Below are 21,179 nucleotides of genomic sequence, written 5' to 3'. Positions count from 1 at the left end.
CTGCTATTCTTGAAGCCAAGTCAAGAGAAAACTAATTATAACTTTAGAAGCTTCAAAAATACAGTGACTTTTGGGTCACCCCCAGTAGCCCAAAACCCAGATATATCCAGCTCCACCCCTTCTGCATCTCAGAATCAGATATTTATGGTAAATTCAAATTCCAAGATAGAAAGAATCTGAAAGCCTGACCTATAAGGAAATTGGGAAATGGCTTTTGATTTCATTTTCCTCTCAGTCTGAAGTCATATCAGATTGATATCTCAACATACATGAGATGGAAAAATTAGCTCAAAAGCAGCTGAGAACTGTGATCCTTAAGACAGAGATACTGATTTCTAATCCTTCCCACAAAATCCGAGATCACAAATTGAGTGATGAAATGATCTTATACAAAAGGCACTACTTGGGCCACATGAGCCAGCAGCAAGTGAGAACCAAGTTATGGGAGATGCAGAAATGCATATGGGTCCCAGGTGTCTTTTCTTGGTGATGATGGCCCTCCTTACTGGACAATCAGCAGGTGATAGTTCAAATGTACTTAATAAAATTGCTGAGTGGGCGACTAAAGGGTAGGGATTAGAACTGGGAGGGAAAGCAAGCAGAACACTACTAGCAGCAGCCCCAACTGGAGGAGGGCTTGGTTTGTAGGTTTATGTAGTTCCCATGGGTGGACAAAGACATATATTCTCTGAAATTGCTCATCATCTTTTCAATTAGGACTCTCATGGCCTCATTAATATTTTTGTCCTCCTTGACTGATGTTTCTGTCCATCCTATGAAACCATTTTTCTTACTGAATTGGTCAACCTGGTCTTGGCTCACTGCCCAAGGGGACAGGTCACACTCGTTGGCCAAGAACAGGCAGGGCACAGGCTCTCCATTGGGCAGTGTGAGCTTTCTGTCTAGGTCCTGTTTCCACTTCTGGCTGTTGCTGAAGGTAGTAGCATTGGTGATATTAAACATAGTAACACAGGTAGGGGCATCCCGGGTAGTATAGTCGTGTGATGGATGTGAAGTGCTCTTGTCCTGCAATATGCCACTGCTGGAGCCTCACCATCTCCAAGTCAGACCACTGGAGGACCTTCAGAGCAAAATCCATTCCCACCGTGGACTTGTAGTGTATGCTGAAATTGTCCTGGGAATATCTTTGCACCAGGGACGTCTTGCCCCCTGAGGCAACCCTCACCAGCAGCTCTTTGAACAGGTGGTCACGGCTGCCCATGGCTAGCTGGGTGGATGTCTGAGGGAGGCAGGAAGTGGGGGAGTTGCTGTTTTAACCCCTTTGGCTCCTGACCCACTTCAAAATGGAGTTTGGCATTCTGCCCCCTGCCTGTTGGGGCTGCTCAATCTCGGAGGAGGGGGCAGCTCATGCCTTCACTCCCTGGACCTGTTTTTTTTTTGTTTTTAAATTTGTTGTGTTCCTTCTTTTGGTTGTGTGAGGAGGCAAAGTGTATCTATCTAGGCTTCCATCTTGGCTGGAAGTCTCCTTTTATTAAAGCTTAATCATTAACTTTTAGATTGCCTTTTGTCTAATATATACTTTTAAGTCTATACATTTTCCTCTAATCCTAACTTAGGTGCATCTCGCAAGTTTTGATATGTTATATTTTCACCATTATTCTGCTTAATGTATTTTGAATTTTCTTTTAAGTTTCTTGTTTGTCTAAAAAATGGCTTAATCTTAGTTACATTTTTTTAAAGAATAACTCAAAAAATAGATAAAATTCTGTGTAGATAGTTGTTTGCTTTTGGTACTTTGAATGTGTATCTTCTGGCTTTCATTGTTTCTGTAGAGAAAGCAGCCAATAGTATATCTGTTGCATCTTTGAAGGTAATCTGGTTTTAATATATTCTTTTTTTTCAACTTACAGTGATGAGTCTAGGTAGACTATTTTTGTGTATATTATGGTTGGTATTTGGTAGGATTTATTTAATCTGAGGATTGATGTCTTTTCTTGGTTTTGGAAAATTCTCAGCCATTGTTGATTCAAACACTACTCTGTACTCTTCTTTCTTCTGGGTCTCAGATTATACTTTATTAGGGGTTGTCACTGCATCTCTGTGTCTCTTGCTCTCTCTTCCCCCTGTTCTCTTGTTTAGTTTATGCATACTTTTCACGTATCAACTGGATCTACTGAATTCTTAATTTGTTTTACTTTTCAGTTCTAGGATTCTATTTTTAAATAATTCCAGTTCTTTACCAATTGTCTCAATCTTTCACTTCTTTGAACATTTTAAATATTATTTAAAAAGTCAGTCTCATATGTCCATTATCAGAATACTCTCTACTCTGTTCCTATTGTGTATTGGTTTTCTTGGTTTTTAAACATTTTTTTTCTGGCCTTTTCACATACCTGGTTTTATTTTATTGTGTGCCTAAGATTTCGTGTTCTGCCAGACAACATTACAGCATTTTCTGGCAGATGGCTAGAAATACTAGTAATCAGGGGTCACCCTAACTTCTTCAGCAAGTAGTCTACTTCTTTCTTCGTCTTATTCCTTTTTATGAATCTCCTTAGAGTGCTAACTCATAGCAATGGGGCTTTACTAGCTTCCTCTATTATTGAGTGTGCTTTGGGCTCCCATTTTGTCCCTTTAATAATCAAAAGTTCTTCTCAGCTTCTCAGCCTCTTTTTCTCTTTTTTTGATGCCTTTCCCTGGGGGCTGTTTTGGTATTTCTCCTTTTGTTGAACATTCCTCACTACTTCACTACTTTATTTGTTCTTTGAAATTTCACACATTTTTAAAAAAATATATTTTGTCCAGGGCTTTTAGTTGTACTTAGTAGAAAGATTGGTGTGAGTTCTTTGTTTGACATTTCTGGAACCAGAAATCTGTATATATGCATAAATTTACTGCTAAATGCCTCATTACTGCAACCCATTGGTTTTTGATATGTAATATTGTTTTTGTCATTTATTTCCACTTATTGGAAATTTTCCAGCATGATTTTTCTTTAACAGATGAGTTCAGAAGGGCAATTTTTTTATTTTCCAAATATTAAAAAAACCTTTTAGATTAATTTCTAAGATATATTATGGTCAGAGAATAAGTTTGTCATCTTTTAAAAATGTCTTAGCATATGATTAATTCTTATATTACATGTGTGCTTGAAGATCTAGCACTTATTTTATTTTGTTGAGTGTAAAGATCAAAGTTGTTAATTTCACTATTGATTTCATTGTCTGAGTATTTTGTATCTTTACCAATTTACAGCTTTTGTGTGCTTCATAATAGTTTCTATTAGAGATGTGTTAAAATTTTCTACATTAATGTTGATTTACCAATTTCACCTTTAACACAAGGGGTCACCCTAATAGAATTTCACCTTTAATACAGGGTGAAATTGGCAAATCAACATTGTGTACAATTTTACAGTTTGTGTTTTTTGTTTGTGGGTTTTCCTGTATATCATAAAGTTTCCCTCTTTATCATATATATACAAACACACACACACACACACACACTTATTTATTTTTTGCCTCAAACTTTATTTTGTGATGTGCATGGAACTATTAGCAGCTTTCTTTTGGTTAGTATTTGCATAGTGTATCTTTCATGTCTCTTTATTTTCTACCTCTCTGCACTATTTTTGTACTGTATATATATTTTCTAAATAGCATATAGTTGAATGTTATGAAAATACAATTTGATCATGTTTATTCTATTACATCTGAGATATTTATACTTTTTTAAGTATTTGGATTAATTTCCACTCTTTGGTTTGACTTTTTGGCTTACTGTGTTTTATTTTGGAATTTCTTTTTCTTCTTTCCTATCTAATGTTGGGTTACGATATTATATTATGTATTCTTTTGTCCCTCTACTGGTTTGGAAGCTATAGATTAAGTATTATTATATTTTAGTGCTTTTCCTTAAAATTGCAACATATCCATTTAACCACAAAACTTTGGCCTAAGGCAATACAGAGTTATCTGTACTTCTTTGTTCCCCCCCACCCCGACTATATTACTTAGCATACAATAGCTACCTGTTAACATCCCTCCCCATTCTCTAATTGCTATCTTGAATTCTTTTGCCTTTAATAATTACTATGAAATATTTAAGACATACAAAAGCTAAAGCTAATATAATGAGTATCCATGTACCCACAACCCAGCTTAAGAAATAAAACATTATGCAGGTGCTCTGACTTTGCAGTGTGCCCTTTCCTGTTTACTTCTCTCTCATTACTCACCTTCACTCCCCAAGGTCACTGCTATCCTGTATTTGGTATAATTTACCTAACTTTTATACTGCTATCGCTAAAATATGAATTCCTAAACAATATATAATATACATGAGTATATGTTTAAAAATTTTACTGGAAGTTCTAACCACAATGATCAGACAAGAAAAAGAAATAAAAGGCATCCAAATTAGAAAAGAAGAAGTAAAATTGTCATAATTTGTAGATGACATGATACTATATGTAGAGAACCCTAACAATTACAATAAAACCACATTAGAACTGATACACAAATTCAGTAAAGTAGTAGGGTACAAAATTAATATTCAAAAATTGGGTAACAGATAACAAAGTATCAGGAAGAGCAACTAAGAAAACAATCCCACTTATAATTGCATTAAAAAATAAAATACCTAGGAATAAATTTAACCATAGAGGTAAAAGGCCTGTGCTCAGGAAATTATAAGACATTATAGGAGATACAAATAAGTAGAATAGAAGTATATATACCATGCTCATGGATAGGAAGAATTGACATTGTTAAAATGTCCATACTACCCAAAGCAATCTATATAAATTCAATGCAATCCCTATCAACATATGAATTTTTCACAGAACTAGAACAAATAATCCTAAAATTTATATGGAACCACAAAAGACCCCAAATAACCACAGCAATCTTGAGAAAGAAGAACAAAGTTGGAGATATCATACTACCTGGTATCAAACTATACTACAAGGGTACAGTAATCAAAACACCATGGTTTTGACATAAAAACAAGCACATAGATAGTTGGAACAGAATAGAGAGCCCATGCCTATTTGGGAAATTAATCTATGGCAAAGGAGGAAAGAATATACAATGGGGGTAAAGACAATCTCTCGAAACTGGACAGATACATGTTAAAAAAAAAAAGAAACCAGATCACATTCTTACACCATATACAATAATAAACTCAAAATGGATTAAAGATTTAAACATAAAGACCCAAAACCATAAAACTCCTAGAAGAAATCATATGCCATAAACTCTCTGATATTGCTCTTAGAAATATTTTTTTTCTGATATATCTCCTCTGGCAAGGGAAACAAAAGAAAAAAGTAAACGGGACTACATCAAAATGAAGTTTTACATTGCAAAAGAAACCATCAACAAAACATAGACAACGTACCAATTAGAAGAAGATATTTACCAATGATACATCCAATATGGGTTTAATATCCAAAATTTATAAAGAATTCATAGAACTTAACACCAAGAAAACAAACAACCCAAAGAACAGAAGGGACATGACACTTCTGCAAAGAGGACATAGGTGTATGAAAAGCTGCTCATAATCACTAACCATCACATAAGTGCAAGTTAAACCACAATGAGACATCATCCTATACCTGTCAGAATAGCTATCATCAAATCAACAAACGTATGCTACTGAGGATGTAGAGAAAAGGGAACCCTCATGCACTGTTGATGGGATTGCAAATCGGTGTAGCCAATATGGAGAACAGTTAGGAGGTTCCTCAAAGAATAAAAAATACAACTACCCTATGACTCAGCAATTCCACTTCTGAGTATTTATCCAAAGAGATCTAAAACACTAATTCAAAAAGATATATGCACCTCTATGTTGAAACTAATGTAAAATAATATTTAATGTCAGCTGTAATTGAAAAATACAGGATAAAATTGTGGATATTATTTCGATTACAAGTTAAAAGTTTTCCATTAAAAATTTTAAAAAGCATTTTATACTTCTCCAATATTATATTGTTCTTCTGCAACTATATATTAGTTTGTGTGACTCATCCATATTGATATACTGGTTCTAGTGTATTCATATTCATGGCTATATTGTATTGTATTTAATTTTATGAATATACCAAAATTTATATAATCATTTTTTACATGGAAATTTTGGTCATTTCTAGTTTTTTTGGTATTATAAACAATGTTTTTACAAATATTCTTGAACATGATTCCTTGCACACGTGACTGATTTTGTTCTAGGATAAAAATTCAGTAGTGAATTTTTGACATAATGAGGTTGCCATCTTCAACTTTAATATACTGTCAGTAACTCTTCAAAGTGATTTTAACTCCCACTCACATTATGAATGTCTTTATATCCATATCTTTGCTACCATTTTGCAATTTGATATATATGAAATGACACCTTACGGTTTTAGTTTGTTGTGTCTTAATTACTAGGAAGGTTGGGTATTTTTTCATACTCTTATCAGGCATTTAGGTTTCCTTTTCTGAGAATTTCCCATTAATACTTTTTGTTTTTGTTCCTACTGAATTATTTTCTTTTTCTTATTAATTCACAGGAGCTCTTAATAGTTCTGTATACTAATTATTTGTTAGAATTTAAGAACCAAAGGCAAATGTCTAGGACTATTTGGTGGTTAAATGTATGTGTCAACTTGACTGGGCAACAAGGTTTCCAGACATTTGGCCAGACATTATTTTCGGTGAATCTGTGAGGGTGTTTCTGGATTAAATTAACATTTAAATTGGCAGACTGAGTAAATTAAATTGGCCTCCTTAATGTGAATGGGCCCATTCAACCAACTGAAGACTGGAATAGAAGAAAAAGGCTGAGTAAAAGCGAACTCCAGCTTCACTGTTTGAGCTGGGACATTGGTCTTTCCAGACCTTTGGATTCAGACAGAACCATGGGCTGTTCTTGGTTCCTGAGCCTTCTGGCTTTCATAATGGAATTTACACCATCAGTTCTGGTTTTCAGGCCTTTGGACTTAGACTGGAATTATACATAGACTCTCCTGGGTTTCCAGCTTGCTGACTGCAAATTTTGGGACTTCTCAACCTCTATAATCATGTAAACCAATCTCATATATATATATATTACATATATTATATTAGCATATGTGTCGTATGTATAGAATATTACATTATATACATATTATACATACACACACACTATGGGCTCTGTTTCACTGCAGAAGCCTGACTACCAGATCACAAACTCCAAATGAACAGAAGGGATCTACCATCTGTACTCTCCAGTCCAGGGATCAGGCCAGACCAGCCAGTTCATACAGGGGCCTGTCAGCGCTGGAGGTTACCTCCAGATAAGAGACTCCTACTGTCCCTTGCCACCCTGTGACCTTGTGTACTTTCCTACCCATCTGGACACCACCTTGGGGAGGAATGGGGAAAGAAGGAGAAGCCAGGAAGACTGAGTTTTTATGAGAAAGAAATCAAATCAGCTTACCCTAGCGACATTTATATCAGAAGAAAATATAATGAGTTAAACTTCCCCTTTGCCCCTATTGCTCAGTATAGTAGAATCTCATGAGAGAGATGAGATTAATACAACATAAAGAGCTATAGATTTTTTTGCACATTTGAGCATAGGGAATAAACTATAGTCCTTTTATAGTTACATTAAAGATGTCTTAAATAACAAGTAAGTTTTAGTTACTGTCCCACTAGATATCATACTTCAACATTTAAAACAATCTCCGCTTTCTCAAATGAAATTTACATCTGCTGTTAGGATTTTTTACTCCATTTTAACAATATATTTGCTAAATATTAACGTATCTTCATTTGTTTAGTAAGGGCTAGCTTCATGTAGGGATGTATGCTCCAAAGAGGGAGCCAAAAGGGCAAATTCTAACAAGGAGATGTTCATGCGAGTTGTGAAAACTGGGCAACGTGACCTTACCGTTCTGAGTACCCGCTGTCCCGGGCAAACCTCTGAAATGCACCCAGGGGATCTGAGCCTGTGCTTAAGATAAATATCAGGGGAGTGTTGTATGACATGTCTTGATACAAAGTAGGCAGGTCTGTAGGTGGTGTCTCTATAAAGCGTTTTCCAAGGTTTTCTATTACGAAGTCTGTAAGAGCAAAAACCACCTGAAAGGTGAAAAGAAAAACATTAAAAAAAATGTGTTGGTTGAGAATCCTTCATAATTTTATCCTATTTCCCCTTCAACTGATCAGAGGTTGGTGTTCTGTAATTTGAATTCATTCTCTCTTGATTAGATATATTTCTTCCTATGGATCAATTTGGTGGATTTGTACACTGTATAACTTCTGACAGCCATGGTTCTCATGACTTCATTGACCAGGGTAAACTTTTAGATGAGAGGAAAGCCCTCATCATTCCATCTTTCTATAAACCTGCTGTTTCCTCATCCTTGCCTCCTTTTGTTCCACCCCTCCTGCATTCTTGTGGACTCTCCTTTCAGTCCTTCCATTGTTTCTTACTGCATTATTGATCTCTCTCTTTCTCCTTGGCCTCCAAATCATCATACAATTAGGCTCTATTTTCTCCTAGATTTAAAACCCAAACAAGAACCTTCCCTTGATTGCAGTTTCCTCCCAGCTATTTCATTTCTTTGCTCTCCATTCGTAAGCCAACTTCTCAGAAGAATTGACCACATATATTGTCTCACTGTCTTCATCTCTCATTTACTCTTCAGCCTCTTCTGATCTCTCTCAGGAACCAGCCTCAGCCCCTTGCCTGGCCATTTTCTGCACCAATGTGTTTCCTTGATCTCACCCTAGCCAACTTACCCGTTTCTGCTCTTGCAGACCTCGTCTCTTCGTAGCCCGTATGGAGCCTTTGTTTGAGATACAAAAACATGTCCCTTTCCAAGATACTTGCCAGAAAACTGTCATGATAAATAGACAAACTTAATCTACAGTGTCTACAGTGAGCCCTTACTGGCATGGCTCAGTGGATTGGGCATTGTCCAATTCTCCGTCAGGGAACATGCCCGGGTTGTGGGCCAGGTTCCTGGTTGGGGGCATGCAAGGGGCAATGGATTGATAATTCTCTTGCACATTGATGTTTCTCTCTCTCTCTTCCCCTCTCCCTAAAAATAAATAAATCTTAAAAATTATCCACAACCTTAAAGGTGGGGCAATGACACCATTCACAACTGCCAGTAGCAGCCTGGCTTTAATGTTAGCCTTCTGTTAGATGTTGCTGACACCCTTGGTGACACCAAGCCTCACTATGTTTGTGTTGTTGTTTTGGGGCAGGGGGGTGGTGCATCCCAACCTGGTTCGGCACCATGGAGTGTGGCCAAACTGGGAAGAGATGTTCACATGCTTGCCCACTTAAGTGAGGATACGCTGTGGCGCTGTCTCTTAAGGGGGCATGGCCCTGAAGGGACAGCCCTGCAACAGGGCCGAGGGAGTTGGGACTTTGTTCTAGATGTGCCACTGTGTGACTAAGTATTTTTACTTAAAAATATATTTTTATTTAAAATATATTCAATTATATGAGCTATTTATTTGCTTTCTACTTTGACAAAAAGTGCTCATAGAATTTCCAATAAATAGCAACAAGATGAAGTACCAGTGATTTATTTCTTGGAGTTATTATGCAAATATAAAAGTGGTACTCATGAAATGATTTTGAATTTAAAAGTTGGAGAAATATTTTTTTGGTAAACAGGATAATCTACTACTATTATATAGAGATCTAGGTTTCCAATGGCTTTACTAATGAAAGATCACAAACTATTAGTTACATGTGCAATTTCTTATGTGTATAAACTGCTTCTCTTCATGAAACATTTTAAACATGCAGAAAATAAGTTTGCATAAAACACAGCTTTGGTTAGGCTCTAGTCTACCTAATATATACTCGGAAATACATATATCCAAGAACATGGTTAAGTACATTGCATAGGGAAAGGATATGTATCAGGTTAAGCAATAGAGCCAAGATTTCCTGTGGAATTTGCAGGCAGTTTCTTGTCTTTGGATTTGCTTTAGTGCTATTTGTCTCTCTAGTGATATGTACAGTTCATGATTCTCAGGTGGAGGAAGAAAAAATACAATAGAATAGTTTCCAATAGTGCATTAAGTATTTTGTCCATGTAAAAGATAAAAGTAACAACCCCTAACTCATTCACTCAGCACCGAGGCTTCTTGGATTCTAGTTATTCTAGTCAGTATAAGTGAGCCAGCCTTGCTTTTTGGTTTTGAAATCATCACTGATGTAACAGCCTGAGTAGGGAGTGCTCTGTTAGGGCTGACAATGCTCGTAGGAGTATGGACGATGTACTGCCTCGGCACTTCTTACCAGTTCCCCAGCTCTAGCTTCCATACACTCTATCTAAAATATCCTTACTTTCAGAGTCCTGATCAGATCACATTCCATCCAAGAAATCTTATTCTGCAGTGTTTCTGAGTCTGTAGTTAGTCTGAGGTCTTTATGTGCTCCTCTGTACCATGCTTCTGTAGGTCCTTAGGTAGTATCTATAGACCTGCTCAAGTGTCTTCCATATCACATGGTTGGAACTGATTACCTTCTCTCTGTGACCCTTCTAGAATTTTGCTGTTTTATTCTCATCAAAGTCTTTATGGACATAATGGCAGTAATTTTCTGTGGAAATGCTTCAGATTTCTCGTGTATCTGTGATGTACATAGTCAGGTATTTCTTGAAGATCACCCTCAGCAAATCCCATGTCTGGTTGCAGGATCAGAGAAGTTGCAGTTCTCTCCCTCTTTATCACCAAGTCCTTTGCTAAAAGCTCTTCTCACTCCCTTCTTTATAAGTTGTTTCCCAGTTCTTATGTATGTGACTCCATTATGTTTTGCTTCGAACTCCTTTCTTGGTCTGCTCCTTGTCCTTACACAGTTTCTGGCTGAGGCCCTCAGAGCATTTTTTAGGTTATCCTCTCCATCAGAATCCATTGCATATTCCCACAGGGAATTCCTGATTCAGATGAATACTTTTTTTGAAGGTATTGATTCTCAACAAATTCACTGTTGAGAAACTGTGTTTTGAAATTTGCTGCCCAGTGGAAGAGGTGGTTTGTGCTTTCATTGTGATGAGATAAGATTAAATGTTTGGGAATCATGATCCCTTCTCATCCTTCATTAGTGAGCAAACCTCATTTAAGCTGTTCGATGAAGAATAAAGACCCTGGGTGGTTGACAAATTGCATGTTATAACACTTGTGCTTATACTTCTTTCCATCACAGTCAAGAACTTGAAAATTTTTTTTAAAAAATTTTATAATTGCAGTTTACATTCAATATTATTTTCTATTAGTTTTAGGTATACAGCATAGTGTTTAGACAATCATATCCTTACAAATTGTTCCCCTAATATTTCCAGTACTAACCTATCTACATACATACTCATTACAATATTATTTATTGTATTCCTTATGCTGTACTTTACATCCTCATTACTAATCTGTAACTACCAATCTGTACTTCTCAGTCCCTTCACATTTTCACCCAGTCTCTCATCCCACTTTGGCCATATCACTCTGAATGCACCGGATCTTGTCTGATCTTGGAAGCAAAGCAAGTTTGGGCCTGGTTAGTATCTGAGAAAAACACTCAATAATTAAAAAAGTTGTGGTAAAGTGCACATAAAATTTATTTTCTTAGCCATTTTAAGTATATAGTTCACCAGTATTGAATACATTCATAATGTTGCAAAACAATTACCGCCATCTAGCTCTATGCATATCCAAGTTAGTGAGCCCAAATAAGAAATCAAGAGAATGTTAAATGGAATAAAGAAGTGTTTTTATCCTTGCAGAAGGTTAATGAATAGGGATAGGTCATTAAACTGGTTTTGGAAACTCTAGTACCTTAAACTTACTAATAACAATTATACATTTTGGTAGTAGTGTTATCAGTAAAAATCCACCAAGGTGAATTTTCTTTCTCAAATTCAGCATCAGTTTTTCATAATTTATTTAATTTGCTTACATCTTATTTCAGCTGATCCAAATAATGACTTAAAAATTCTCAAAGTCAAAATGATGGTAGGAGAAAGCTTTCCCTCAAAGAACATGGATTTTGACACTCATGAATGAGACTACCTTTGTGGAAGTCTAGGAGTCCAGCAGAGGAGTTCTAGCACATGATTAGAGCAAAAAAATAAAAATAAAAAAATTCAAAATCGGATGCATTGAAGCTTAGAGGACCAGTTTCACTTTACCTATGTCATTACCATCTCCTAAGGTGGCACAGCTCGTTGCCAAGATTGATGTTCTCAGCACATGATTTCCATCATGGGGCAATGTGATTAAGCTTATGGCTTCCCCAGCTGTGCAGGACACTGCCAGGGAGGCCCATATCTTTCATACCCCATCCAGAATAGTGACTTGTGAACTGCCCAATGGGGGTGTGCTGAGCAGCTGGGAGAACAGCAGCCAGACTCAGAATGGAATGTATGGGATGTGGTTCCTACTAATTGCTTCTCAGGCTCCATCAGGAAGCCTGCCCACAAGATGCTGAGGATGCCTCACCTGAGGACCTTCCAAGTGACCATGTGCAAAAAGTTGATCCAGTTCTGTGAAATGGAGGAAGTCATACAAACATGAGCATTCAACACTGTCTTAGGGAAAGCAAACAGGGGACTCCAACACTTGGGCTTGCTCTGAAGAATTGAGGGAATACATATAATCTTAAAAATTTCCCCCCAAGAGGGAAGAAGAAGAGTGGAGCTAGCATATCCTTAGAAAAGGTACGAGAAAGCCTCAACTCCTTAATAGGGATGTCAGAAGGTATATCTCTCCCAAAGCCAGTCAGTGAAGACTGGAGGAAGTGACTGATTTTTTAAATGTGAAGACACCAACGTAAAAATCAAGCAACATGAAAAATCATCGAAACATGGCACCAACAAAGGAACACAATAATTTTCCAGTAACTTTCCTCAAAGGAATGGATAGCTGTGATTTTTTAGATAAAGAATTCAAAATATTTGTTTTAAGGAAGCTCAGTGAGGTACAGAGAAAGAAAGACAATGAAACAAAATCAGAAAAAATACAACAGCAAAATGAGAAGTTTAATAGAAAGATAATAATAAAAATGAATGAAATGAAAAAAAAAATGCAATAGAGAGTACCAAAAACAGACTGAATCAAGCAGAAGAAAGTATCTATGAAGTAGGAGACAAGTCTTATAATATTATTCAGTCAGAGGAGAATAAAGAAAATGAAAAGAATGAAGAAAGCACACATGAATTATGGGATTTCATTAACAGAATATACATATAGTTAAAGTCCCAGAAGGAAAAGAAAGGAGAAGGGGGCAAAAAGCTGATTTAAAGGAATACTGGCTGAGAACTTCCCAAAATCTGGGGTGAGATTTGGACATCTAAGTTCATGAAGCTTCTAGGTTCCCTCAAAATTTCAATCTGAAATGATCTTTTCCAAGACTCATTATAATAAAAGTGTTTTTAAAAATCAAAGACAAAAAGAAGATTTTTAAAAATAGCAAGAGAAAGAAAACTCCTAACAAAAAAGGAACCCCCAAAAGGCTGTCAGTGGATTTCTTAGCAGAAATATTTTAGACCAGGAGAGAGTGGATGATATATTCAACGTGCCAACTCATCTACCCCTCCCTCAGAACATGTGCGTGGGCGCACGCACACACACATACACACACACACACCCCAAACTTCCAAGACTCTTTACCCATCAAAGTTAGCCTTCAACAAAGTGGGAAAGATACTTTTCCAAACAAACTAAAGTTGAGAAGGTATATCACCCCTAGATCAGCCTTACAAGAAATGCTGAAGAGAGTTCTTCAAGCTGAAATGAAAAAATGCTAATTAGTAACATGAAAACATAAAAATATAAAAGACATTGGTAAAGGTAGGTTATAGACAAATTCAGAATACTCTCATACTGGATTATGTTGTGTTAATCACTTAACTCTAGTAAAAGGTTAAAGGATAAAAGTATTGAAGTAACTATAGCTAAAATAATTTGTTAATGGATACACCATATTAAAAAAAGAAACTGTGACACCAAAAAAAAAAATGTGTGTGTATGTGGGAAAGGTTTTGCATACAATCAACATTGTTGTTAATCTGCTTAAAATAGACTGTTATATCTATCATAACAACAGAAGTTCTAGCCAGAGCAATTAGGCAAGAAAAAGGAAAGCCATCCAAATCAGAAAGGAAGAAGTAAAACTGTTACTATTTGCAGATGACTTTATCTTTTATATAGAAAAACCTTACTTAAAAAAAAAAACCTGTTAAACCTAATAAATAGATTAAGTAGCAGAATACAAAACCAACATACAAAAATCAATTTCGATACACTAACAATGAAATATATGAAAGAGAAATAAAAACTATTACATTTACAATAGCATCAAAACAATAAAATAGCTGGAAATAAATTTAACCATGGGGGTGAAAGATCTATACACTGACAATGATAAGACACTGATAAAAGAAATTGAAGAAGACACAAATGCAAAGATATTTCATGTTCATGGATTTTAAGAATTAACATTTTAAAAATGTCCTTGCTACCTAATGTCATCTATACAGTCTCTGTAATCCCAATAAAAATTCCCTTGGCACTTTCCATGGAAATAAAAAAATACTAAAATTTTTATGAAATTACAGATTACCCAAAGGAGCCTAAGCAAGCCTAAGAAAGAAGATTAAAGCTGGAGGTAGCACCTTTCCTGAATTCAAACTATATTACAAAGCTATAGTAAAACAGTATTGTACTTATATAAAAACAGACACAAAGATGGCTAGAACATAATTTAGAGCACAGAAACAAACCCATAGATATATGGTCCACTAATATTTGTAAAGTGAACCAAGTATAACCAGTGGGGAGAGGATATCTCAAAAAAAAATGATGATGGATATACTGGACATTCACATGTAGAAGAATGAAATTGGACCCCTGTCTTATATCACTCACAAAATTAACTCAAAGTGGACTAAATGGTTAAATATAAGACCCCCAAATATAAAACTCCTAGAAGAAAACAGGGAAAAAGCTCTTTGACATTGGTTTTGGCAATATATTTTTGGCTATGACACTAAAAGCATAAGTAACAAAAAGCTCCTGCACAGCAAAAGAAATGATCAACAAAATAAAAAGGCAACCTATGGAATGGGAGAAAATATTTGCAAACTGTGATGTGTGCAAACTGTGATGTGATAAGGGTCTAAAACCCAAAATATATAAGGAACTCATGCAACTCAATAGCAAAAAACAAACAATCTGATTAAAAAATGAGCAAAAAGCTCTAGCTGATGTGGTTCAGTTGGTTGGTTATTGTCCCACAAACCAAAAGGTCATGGGTTCAATTTCCAGTCAGGGCACATGCCTGGGCTGTGGGTTTGGTCCCCCCAGTAAGGGCACATGCAAGAGGCAACTAATTCATGTTTCTCTCTTGTGTCGATGTTTCTCTCCCTCTCTTTCTCCCTTCTTTCCTCCTTCTCTAGAATCATTTTTTTTTTTTAAAAAAAGATAAGCAAAGGATCTGAATAGGGATTTTTCCAAAGAAGATACATAAATGGCCAACAGGTACAGGAAAAGGGGCTCTACATAACTATCATCATGGGAATGCAAATCAAAATCACAATAAATATCCCCTCACACTCATTAGAATGGCTGTTAACAAAAAGTTGAGATGACTAGTGTTGGTGAGGATGTGGAGAAAAGGGAACCCTTTTGCACTGTTGGCAGGAATGTAAACTGGTACAGCCACTATGGGAAAACAGGGTGGAGGTTCCTTAAAAAGTTAAAAATAGGACTGCCAATGATACGACAATACCACTTCTAGGTATTTAACTGAATGAAACAAAATCACTACTTCAAAGAGATGTCTGAACTCCCATATTCATTGCAGCATTATTCACAATAGCTAAGACATGGGAACAACCTAAAGATCTAGCTACATATTAATGGATAAAGAAAATGTGGTAAATACATACAATGAGATATTATTTAGTCATAAAAATTAAGGAAATCCTGCCATTTGTGATTACATTGGTGGACCTTGAGGACAGTATACTAAACTAAATAAGTCAGAGAAACTCGAATACTATATAATATATGTCACTTATCTATGGAATCTCAAAAAGCTGAACTCAGAAATGGAGAGTAGAATGCTGGTTGCTAGGTGATGGGGAGTGGGAGAAAGGGGGAGATGTTGGTTAAAGGGTAAAACTTCCAGTCATAATATGAATAGGTAGTGGGGATCAAATGTTCATCATGGTGACCATAGTTAACAATATTATATACTTAAAAGTTGTAAAGAGAATATATCTGAAATGTTTTCACCACACACACACACACACACACACACACACACACACACAGGCAATTATGTGAAGTGATGGATGTGGCACTAACCATATTGTAGCAATCATTTTGCAATATATATGTATATCATATCATCATATTGTATACCTCTTAGTTATACAATGTTACACATCAATTATATCTCAAAAATCTGAAAAAATAATACAGCTCAGTTAGTGTAAATCTTAAAAATCAGTCTCTTTAAGTAACAATTCTATCTTTCTAGCATATTTTTATAAAAATGGATAATAAAGTGACATTTCTCTTCCAAAAATAAATTTAATTTAAAAATATAAAAAACTCCAGAGAAATACCCAAAATACTAGAAATAGAAGGGAACTTTCTCAACCCGTGAAGAGATACCTATGAAGATCCCATAGCTGACATCATATTTAATGGAGCAAGACAAAATACTCTCCTTCCTAAGAGGAACAAGGCAAGGTAATCCAGTCTAATCACTTTTATTCAACATTTTACTGTATGTTCTAGTTAGTCAAGAAAATGAAATAAAAGACATCAAGATTGTACAGGTTGAAATAAAATTATCTCTATTTGCCAAAGACATGATTTTGTATACAGAAAATACTAAGGAACCTAGTGAAAATCTAGAACTAATATATAAGTCCAGCAGGTTTGCGGGATAGAACAATATACAAAAATCAATTGTATTTCTCTATAGTAGCAATGAGAAAACAAAAATGAAATTAAGAAAGTAATTGAATTTACAAAAGTTTCAGAAAGAACAAAATACACAGAAATAAATTATTTTTATTTAAAAATTTTTTTATTGTTCAAATACATTTGTCTCCATTTTCCCGCCACCACTTTCCCCTGCACCATCCCACCCCCACCTCCCATCCTCAATCCTTCCCCACTTTTGCTTTGTCCATGGGTCCTTTATACATGTTCCTCGACTTGACCCTTCCCCTTCTTTCCCCATTATCCCCCTACCTCCTCCCCTTTCATTACTGTTGGTTTTTTCCTTTCAATGTTGCTGGTTATATTTTTCTTGCTTGTTTGTTTTGTTGATTAGGTTCCACTTACAGGTAAGATCATATGGTATTTGTCTTTCACCTCCTGGCTTATTTCACTTATTATAATGTTCTCCAGTTCCACCCATGCTGTTGTGAAGGGTAGGAGCACCTTCTTTCTTTCTGCTTTATAATAGTCCATTGTGTAAATGTACCATAGTTTTTTGATCCACTCATTTATTGATGGGCACTTAGGTTACTTCCAGTGCTTGGATATTATAAATTGTGCTGCTATGGACATTGGGGTGCATAGCTTCTTTTGAATTGGCATTTTGGGATTCTTAGGTTATAATCCCAGGAGTGGAATTGCTGGATCAAAAGGCAGTTCCATTTTTAGCTTTTTGAGGAAATTCCAAACTGTTTTCCACAGTGGCTGCACCAGTCTGAATTCCCATCAACAGTGTCCTAGGGTTCCCTTTTCTCCACAGCCAGGCCAGCACTTGTTTGTTGATCTGTTTATGATGGCCATTCTGACCGGTGTGAAGTGATATATCTCATTGTGGTTTTAATTTACATTTCTCTGATGGCTAGTGATGCTGTGCATCCCTTCATATGTCTCTGGGTCCTGTGTATGTCCTCCTTGGAGAAGTGTCTGTTCAGGTCCTTTGCCCATTTTTTAATTGGATTGTTTGCCTTCGTGAAGTGAAGTTGTGTGAGTACTTTATATATTCTGGAGGACAAAGCTTTGTCCGAGGCATCATTGAAAAATATATTTTCTCATACAATTGGTTCCCTTTTCATTTTGCTGATGTTTTCTTTAGCTGTGCAGAAGCTTCTTATATTGATGAAGTCCCATTTGTTTATTCTTTCCTTTATGTCCCTTGTTCTAGGGGACATATTGGTGAAAATATTGCTGCGTGGAATATCTGAGAGTTTCCTGCTTATGTTCCCCTCTAGGATTTAATGGTATCATGACTTATATTTAAGATTTTATCCATCTTGAGTTTTTTTTGGGAATGGTGTAAGTGGGGGTCAAATTTCAATTTTTTGCATGTGGCTGTCCAGCTCTCCCAACTCCATTTGTTGAAGAGGCTGTTTTTACTCCATTTTATGCTTCTGCCCCATTTATCAAATATTAATTGACTGTAGAGGCATGGGTTTATTTCTGGGCTCTCTATTCTCTTCCATTGATCTATGTGTCTGTTCTTATGCCAGTGCCTGACTGTTTTGATTACAGTGGCCTTGTAATATAGCTTGATGTCAGGTATTGTGATTCTTCCTACTTTGTTCTCTTTCTCAAAATTGCTGTGGCTATTTGGGTCATTTATGGTTCCATGTAAATTTTTTGAATGTTTGTTCTATATCTGTGAAATACGTCATTGGTATTTCAATAGGGATTGCATGGAATCTATAAATTGCTTTGGGTGGTATGGACATTTTGATGACGTTAATTCTTCCAATCCATGAACACGGTATATGCTTCCATTAATTTGTGTCTTCCTTAATTTCTTTCTTCAGTGTTGTATAGTTTTCTGTGTACAGGTCTTTTACCTCCTTGGTTAGGTTTATTCCTAGGTACTTTATTTTTTTTTGTTGCTATAGCAAAGAGGATTTGTTTTTTCCTGATTTCTGATTCTGATATTTCATTGCTGGTGTACAAAACTGTCTTCAATTTCTGAATATTGACTTTGTATCCCACTGTTTTGCCAAATTCACTTATTAGGTTGAGTAGTTTTTTGGTGAAGTCTATGGGGTTTTCTATGTCCACTATCCTGTCATCTGCAAACAATGACAGTTTTACTTCCTCCTTTCCAATCTGGATGCTTTTTATTTCTTTTTCTTGGCTGATCGTTGTGCCTAGGACTTCCAATACTATATGTTGAATAGAAGTGGTGAAAGCAGACATCCTTGTCTTTTTCCCAATCTTAGTGGGAAACCTTTTACTGTTTTCCTGTTGAGTATGATATTTGCTGTAGGTTTTTCATTATAGAAATAAATTTAATGAGAAAAAACAACCCCTGAGAACTCTAAAACATTGTTGAAATAAATTAAAGAAGATCCAGATAAATAGAAAAATATCCTATGTATTGAAAGACAATGTTGTTAAATTAACAGTATGACCCAAATTAACCTACAGATGCCTCTTAAAACTCAGACTGTTTTTTTTCCCCCAGAAACTGTCAAGCTTATTCTAAAATTCATATGGAAATGCAAAGAACACAGAATAGCCAACATAATCTTGATTAAGAAGAACAAAGTTGGAGAATTCACACTTGCCAATTCCAACACTTGCTACAAAGCAACAGTAATCAAGATAGTGAAATACTGGCATAAGGATAGACATAGAGATCAATGGAATAGACTTACTATTTCAGAAATAAACTCTCATAGTATGTTAATTGATTTTTGGCAAGGGTGCCAAGACCATTTAATGGGGGAAGTAATAGTTTTTTCAACAAATGATTCTGAGGATATCCACATGCAAAAGAATCTATTGGCTCCTTACCTAACACTATATAAAAAATTAAGTCAAAATGGATCAAAGAGCTCTGTCTGCCACTATTTTGGCTCTGCATACCCCACACAAAATGCCTGGTGAAGCCACAGAAACCATTTCTGTTACAGAGCAGGAGTTGCCACAGTCCTAGCCTGAGACAAGGTCTAGAACAGAATCTGAAAGTGATGAATCAGTATCAGAGCTCCAGCAACAAATTCACACAGGCAACCACACAAGCCCAGCAGGTAACAGCAGTTGAAATTGATAGACCAGGCAGTAAAGCCAAAGAGCTGAGTAAAAAGAATGCACAGAGAGCTCTGTGCAAACCGAGTCTTTGATAGGTTATAGGGGTTGCTAGGGTCACTATGCAGAGATCTAAGAATATCCTCTTTGTCATCCTAAACCTAGATGTCTACAAGAGTCCAGCTTCAGATACCTACATAGTTTGGGGGAAAGCCAAAGTTGAGGATTTATCTCAGCAAGCACAGCTAGCAGCTGCTGAGAAATTCAAAGTTCAAGGTGAAGGTGTCTCAAATATTCAAGAAAACACACAGACTCCAACTGCAAAGGGGAGAGTGAAGAGGAAAAAGTTGATGAAGGTGTGGAAATTATGGGCACACAATTAATTGGTCATGCCAAGCAAATATGTGAAGAACAAAGGCAGTCCAAACCCTGAAGAACAGCAGTAATAATATTGTTAATGCTATTATGTAATTAACAATGTACTTATCTAAAAATGAAGACCTTTTTTGGTGTTTCAAAAGAGTAACTCTGGCTTGGTTTTAAATTTGTACTGTTTCTATTATTAATAACATTATGGCTTCTTGTGGAATGAATAAAATGGATCAAAGTTTTAAATGCAAGAGATAAAACTTGATAATGCTTAGAAGAAAACATATGAGTAAATCTTCATGACCTTGTATTAAGCAATGACTTCTTAGATGTGACACCAAAATCATGAGCAAAAAAAGAAAAAATAGACTGGGCATCAGCAAAATTAAAAAAAACCCCAACTTTTGTGCTTCAAGGGACACCATCAAGAAAGTGAAAAGACAGACATAGAATGGGAGAATATTTTTTCAAATCAAATATCTAATAAGGGACTTGTATCTAGAATATATAAAGAACTTTAAAATCTATAATAAAAAGACAAATAACCCAATTAGTAATGCTAAAGTAGCTGAACAGTTTACAAATAGTTAGTAAGGATAAGAGAGATGCTCACCATAATTAGCTTTTAGAGAAATTATGATCAAAACCACAATTAGATACCACCTTACGCTCATAAGGATGGCTATTATAAAAAAGACATAATATAAATTGTTTGTGAAGGTATGGAGAAATCGGAACCTTTATACACTGCTGGTAGGAATGTAAAATGTTGACCCAGCAATTTATATACAAAAGAGAAATATATATATATGTCCATACAGTTGAGGC

The 21,179-nt window shown here is 35.8% G+C and overlaps 1 protein-coding gene and 2 pseudogenes across 1 annotated transcript in view; 1 reads left to right on the top strand and 2 right to left on the bottom strand.

Moving 5' to 3' along the window:
- The window catches only part of DNAH6 (dynein axonemal heavy chain 6), a 273,527-nt gene that overhangs the window by 45,839 nt on the left and 206,509 nt on the right, over positions 1-21,179 (bottom strand). The window contains exon 63 of the mRNA XM_054577633.1: positions 7,885-8,075. Coding sequence (XP_054433608.1) covers positions 7,885-8,075 — 191 coding nt within the window. The remainder of the gene's footprint in view (positions 1-7,884; positions 8,076-21,179) is intronic.
- Positions 610-1,222, bottom strand: LOC129073945 (ras-related protein Rab-7L1-like; annotated as a pseudogene).
- On the top strand, positions 19,831-20,415 carry LOC129073947 (nascent polypeptide-associated complex subunit alpha-like; annotated as a pseudogene).

The sequence above is a fragment of the Pteronotus mesoamericanus genome, unplaced genomic scaffold, assembly GCF_021234165.1.
Source record: "Pteronotus mesoamericanus isolate MK-2021 breed Mesoamerican mustached bat unplaced genomic scaffold, CSHL_Meso_final contig_44, whole genome shotgun sequence".
Taxonomy (NCBI): Eukaryota; Metazoa; Chordata; class Mammalia; order Chiroptera; family Mormoopidae; genus Pteronotus; species Pteronotus mesoamericanus.
Note: the sequence above shows the minus strand (reverse complement) of the source record. Positions and strands in the feature narration are given on the sequence as shown.